Raw genomic sequence first — 6,200 nt, forward strand, 5'->3', positions numbered from 1 at the left:
GAATCGGGCCTCAAAATGCAATGCAAGACACGTAAAACCGACTCAAATTGAGTCGGAAAACATGAAAATAGAAAGGAAAATTGGTGCATTTAAACACTATATCAACAAGCCCGCCAACTTATATTGGGCGGGTATGGACAACTTCAACAGGCTCGTTATAACGGACATAGACATAAAAAATAGGCCCGCTGGATACTTTTTATTACGGTAGGCCCGACCCGCGTCCGGCCCAAGCCCGCAGACGATCAGCTCTATTATGGATTAAGTGGGTTAATCATATATATATATATATATATATATATATATATATATATATATATATATATATATAAAAGGTCAGGATTGGCTCACCTATCATCCAACTACTAGTTTCAGCTGGACTTGGAGAAAGATTTGTCAGGTTAAGGATCATTTGAGTGTTGGGTTCAGTAATGGAGTTTGGCAAAGTGACCAGGGTATTTATTTTGTTTCTAGTGGGTATCGTTGGTTACAGGGTGTACAGCTCAAGGTGTCTTGGGTTCCTCTGATCTGGAATCGCTATAATGTCCCTAAGTACTCAATTATTGGATGGTTAGCTATACAGAAGCGCTTAATGACCAAATACAGACTTCTTAGATTTGGTATTATCACTGATGCTAAGTGTGATATGTGTTTGGCTCAACAAGAAGATCATCAGCACCTGTTGTATGACTATGTTTTCAGTGCTCAATGTTGGCTTTCCTTACAGGATTGGTTGGGTGTAAAACTACCTCAGAATGGCATTCTAGAATGGGGAATCAAATGGCGGTGCAGGTCCCTACTGAGGAAGCAGATGGTTCTCTCAGCTATGGTGGGTCTGGTGTACCATTTATGGTATGCTCGAAATATTTGCAGGCTTGAGCAGAGACTCCCTAGGCCTAGCGCGGTCATTGCTATGGTGAAGGAGGATATTCAAGTTAGGAGAAACTCTATGCAATTAGGCGTCCCATAATCTTAAATGTTTCTATGTTGGTTGTAGTGGATGCACAATAGCTTGTATTTGGTGTGAGATTGTACTTCAACTCTATATTTATTATAATATATGATTCACATTTCACCAAAAAAGAACATGAACAATCAATCATAATCCATAAATTAATGAAGGTAGCATGAGATCTTCATGATGAAGCTCGTATGCGGGGGTGATTGTCGGCATCAATTATTTACGGTGATATATGTGCACCCAGGCTTGATTGAGGCTTGGAGAGATTGGAAAGTGTTCCTTTTTATGCCATTTCTAAGATTTATGATACTACATATGCCCTCATATGCTACACATTTTTGTTGCAGTATATCTGTATATGTCATATGTAGGTATCATTCATTTCAATTATGAGACAATCTATCTAAAAACTGTTTGTTCGAATAATACTTTTCGGTTTTTCAGTTGCTTATGTAGTCTATGCAACCACGTAAAAAGGAAGGGGGTTTGAGAGGGAGGGTAGTGATGGTGGCATTGTGCAGTGGGTCTGGTTGGTGATCGAAAGGATGGTAGATCGGTGATCGGGAGGGAAGACATAAGAAATTGATTGTGAGTGAGGGAGATAAGAAAAAATGATAAAGGTAAATTTGTAAAAAGCGTATGTGAAAGATTAAAGTTCGTATGTGAAAAAGTACAACCCATATGTTATTACAATCCTTACCCTTTAAAAAGAGGGAACGTGTGCGCACTGTAACTATGAATAGTGCACAACCAGGTTCTCTCTCTGCCGTTGGATTTCCCCCTTTGATCATATCCCTCCATTTCTCCGTCACTCACAGCCACACCTTTTTTCTTTCTCATTCTTTGTATATTGTTCTAAACTAACTACTTATTGTCATCCGTTTCTCTCTTCTTACTCCTCAATTCAACTATCTCAACAAAACCTAGCAGCTCTAATTGAAAATCCTAAGGTATTTTCTCTGATTTCCATTTTTTCCGTTTATTTCAATTTGATTTCGTTATTACTTTTGTTATGGTATTATATAATTATATAATATCTTGTTTAAATGATATTATGACTTCTTTTTTGTGATGTTAAATTCAACATGATAAAAATCAAATCGTCACTCTGCATATAACCCGTAACAATTAATGGTCAATATCTACTTGAATCAGGGATATTGGTTTGAACGCAGGAGGAGGAGGATGGGAATGTTGGAGCTTGTGTCCTCCACAAATTAGTGTGATAACATTTATAAATCTCTTATAGGTTCACAAGGGTATACTTCGTATTTTATCAGTTGATTAACAATTACCTAATAACGGTTGGCTTGCTAGAAAGTTTGACGTTATTATCATACAGATGGCGGTGATCAACTGGTCCCTAAAAGTCACACCTAAAGGTTGTGTTTGAGAGATGTGATTATGGAAATATAATCACATTGATGCCTTATATGACTAAACAGTTAGTCAATGTGTTGATGAGACGATTATTTAATGCCGATTAAATAATATTAGCTAAGATGAATTAACTGTCAATTCGTAAATTGAATATAATATGTTATATTTAATTAATGTATATAATGTTAGCTTGGACGAATTAAAATGTTAATTCGTAATTAAATGTAATCGGTTATATTTAATTAGCTAATTATAAATATGCGATATTTATAGTTAAAGTATATTTTACACGAGATTGTTATAATATATGTTGTCAGGCCGGATTTAATAAATCGACTACAATCAGTTATGTATGGACTTATTAAAATGGGACAACATATATGACAATTAATAAAATGTACACATTATATATAATTTTAGAATAACCAAAAATAAGAGGATTTTATCCTGATTTGTGGTTGTTGCTAAAACCGAAAATAAGAAGAAATATATCCTCTTATTTTCGGATATATGGGCCGAAAAATTAAAAAAATAAAAACTACCCTAATCACTCCCACATACACGGTTAAAGGGAGATTAAGAGGAGAATTTTTCTAACCTAATTTTTGACCTAGCCTCTTCTCATCAAAGAAAAACACAAAACCTAAAATTAATCAGTTAATTTGGGGGATCGATTCTAGCAAAAGAACAAGGGCATATCTCATATCATCTTGGGTGCAACTGATAGGAGAATATCATTGCGATATTGTTCATAGGCCTTATTAGTAGAGCTGGCAAACAATGACACGACACGAAAACACGACACGAACCCGACACGAAATTAACAGGTTTGGGTTGAGACTTAATGACCCATTTATGTAAGTGGGTCGACACGAACACGACACGATATTTAATTGGGTTGGGTTTGGGTTGACCTCTTTAAACACGAACCCGACACGAATGACCTGTTTACTAAAGTAATCCAATTTTTTTTGGGTCCTCTTTCACATAAATATATTAAACTTTCCAAATATGGACATGACACGAAAACACGACACGAACCCGACACAAAATTAACGGGTTAGGGTTGAAACTTGATGACCCATTTATGTAACTGGGTCGACACGAACACGACACGATATTTAATTGGGTCGGGTTTGGGTTGGAGGGTTTGTGACCCGTTTATATGTGACACGAACACGAACCCGACACGACCCGATCTGTTTGCCGGGTCTACTTATTAGCTAGGACCGAAGGTTATTTCTTATTCATCTACGAGTTTGTTTATGCAATTTATTTTATGACTCGTATTCATCATAATAAATTCGTTATAATCCTTAAATTTAAAGGGAAGCATACAGATAATTCCCACAAGTGGTATCAGAGCCAAGGTCACGAATTTTATTTATTGATGATTTTCATAAATGATGTAAACAAAAAATTGGTTTCGAAAAAAATTAGGGTTTCGGCTGTCAAAAATTATTAGCCGTGAAAATTTTTTTTCGTTTCAGCCGAAATTTTTTTTTTTCGTTTTTGATATTTTGATTTCCATTTTTATTTTTCATATTGTTGTTTTAATCAGTTAAAATGATTATATGATGAATTTGTAGATGTTTGATTTAATGAAGATTAAATTATAATGTAAATGGAAATCGTCTAGTTGTTGATGATAAATTGTTTTTTTGCTATATTGTTTTTGGCATAAATGGTTCTAAATTGTTGTTTAGAAACATGTTTCATAAATTTACATGTTTAAATTATAAGGTGAATATGCCAATCTTGTTAATAGCAACAATAAACGATTTTGTTCATCAATATCATGTTTTTGCAATTTAGGGCATTTTGCAGAAATGAAAAATATAGGGCTGTTTTTTTTCAGCCGTGTACATAAGAAAAAAAAAAGGGGGTTCTGTTTTTTTTGTGTTTCGTTTTTTTTTTCCAGAAATACCGTATAAAAAAAATTGTTTTGATTCGGTTTTGCTGAAATACCAAAAAAGAAAAAAAAAAAAAAAAAAAGAGAGGGGAAATTTTTGTTTTGATTTTGGCCAATTAATTATTGTGAAGAAGTTCACAATTTTAAGATACCTAATTATTTTAAAGAAGTTTAAAATAATGTTGGATTAAATTCATATTACAAGTTTAATGTGAATTAAGATTAAAATTAATGTGAATAATTGAGAAATTGTCACTTAATTTGATCAACTAAATAGGTGGTGTGGAAATTAATCTACATAATTAAGGAATTATGTATTGCATGTTTAATTTATTTAGTTGATGCATTTTTTTTGTTGTTGAATGAATCGTTGAATGGTTTAATTTACGTTTTTTTTGCAATCGGTTGTAAATTGTAATACCTAGTGTGGCCTTAGTTAAATTATGTTTTCGTAATGAAGGAAACATAATTTTTAATGTAACTTTGAGATCTCGAATCTCCTTTATTTTTTCTTTAGTTTTTGGGTTTTGAAATTAGAATGTAAATAGGTTTATTTTGTAATTTATTTATTGTAATTTCAAAGAAGACTAAAGATGGAGATTGGAGCTCACTCCCGCTACATGGACCAAGATGGAACATCAAGACAAGCTTCTCGGGTCCAAGGATGGATTCCAAAATTGTATTTAATGTTCATTTTGGTAGATAAGCCACACTAGGACTTTATTTTGTTTTACATTTTACTGTTCTTATTGCTTTTCATTTACATGTTAGTTAATGCATCATATTCCGCCTAAAACCAAACCACCTACTAAAATGCATGAAAATTGACTCATATAGATTGTATGTTAGTTTTCATAGACATACAGATGTCACATGTTTATTAAGCCATCACCTTAGTTTATTCATTCATGCATGCTAAATATTAGTTCACTTAAAATGAATTAAAATAAAGTTGATGGGATCTTCCTCTAAAACGGAAATTGAGATTAGTCTTTATAAGGGCAAACAACTATGAATCTCTTCTTCGTCGGTAGGCATAATATGACCCCTTCTACGTTGGATAAGTAGTTTGTGTTGACTTAGTTTATCTCAACATTATAGTCCGAAGAGTTTCTCGTGATTATGATGGACTAAAGATAGAATTTACAGAAATTTATCGACCAAGAATTCTAACAGTAGAATTAGCCAAAAGGTTGGCTTATCAATTTACAGATAATTGAGTCTTGGGATCACTTATATAATTCTTGAGGGAGGTCAATTGTATAAATGCTTGAGTCTTCGCTTATAACAGTTTTGCATTAAGACTTAAAATCAAAACGATACACATGCTTATTATTTTTATTCTTCTTTTCGCATTGTAGAATTCATTTATTTTGATAATACTGTTACAACAAATGGCTGGAAATAACGAAATCCCAATGCCGAGTGCCACACTTGGACGCGAGTCCTGGCTTAAGATTTTTATGGACAACATGAATCAGTTCACACGACTGAAGAATGATGGGTCCAACTTTGCGGATCGGGAGGCAAAGACTACGGAATTTGCCATTGCGACGGTAAGCTCAAGTACTTAACTGAGCCAATACCGGTAAACTCAGGCCCCAATGCGGGAGTTAACGAGTCACTTGCTTATAGTGATTTCGTCATGGAAGCGGGTGCGATAAAGAACGTACTCATCTTTGCAATGGAAACCAATTTGCAGAGACGCTTCATTGCCCATGGTGCAAACAAGATTTTCACCACGCTCACTAACGAGTTCTCAAAAGCACCGAGAATCGTTACTTATGAGCATACCTGTCGCTTCTTTGATGCGAAACTCCAAAAGGGCCAACCGGTTAGCCCACACATTCTTAACATGATTGAGAATGTCGAGAAATTGGAGGCACTTGATTGCAAAATCGGTGAGAGCATTGTCATTGACCGAATGCTTCATTCTCTTCATGATGG

At 34.4% G+C, this 6,200-nt stretch overlaps 1 protein-coding gene across 1 annotated transcript; it reads left to right on the forward strand.

Annotated features, from left to right (window-relative positions):
- Positions 1–431: 431 nt before the first annotated feature.
- On the forward strand, positions 432–970 carry LOC141601000 (uncharacterized). Its single transcript, XM_074421261.1, has 2 exons — positions 432–446; positions 494–970. The coding sequence occupies exons 1-2, from the start codon at positions 432–434 to the stop codon at positions 968–970; spliced, it is 492 nt and encodes a 163-aa protein (XP_074277362.1).
- The last annotated feature ends 5,230 nt before the right edge of the window (positions 971–6,200 follow it).

The sequence above is a fragment of the Silene latifolia genome, chromosome 9, assembly GCF_048544455.1.
Source record: "Silene latifolia isolate original U9 population chromosome 9, ASM4854445v1, whole genome shotgun sequence".
NCBI lineage: Eukaryota > Viridiplantae > Streptophyta > Magnoliopsida > Caryophyllales > Caryophyllaceae > Silene > Silene latifolia.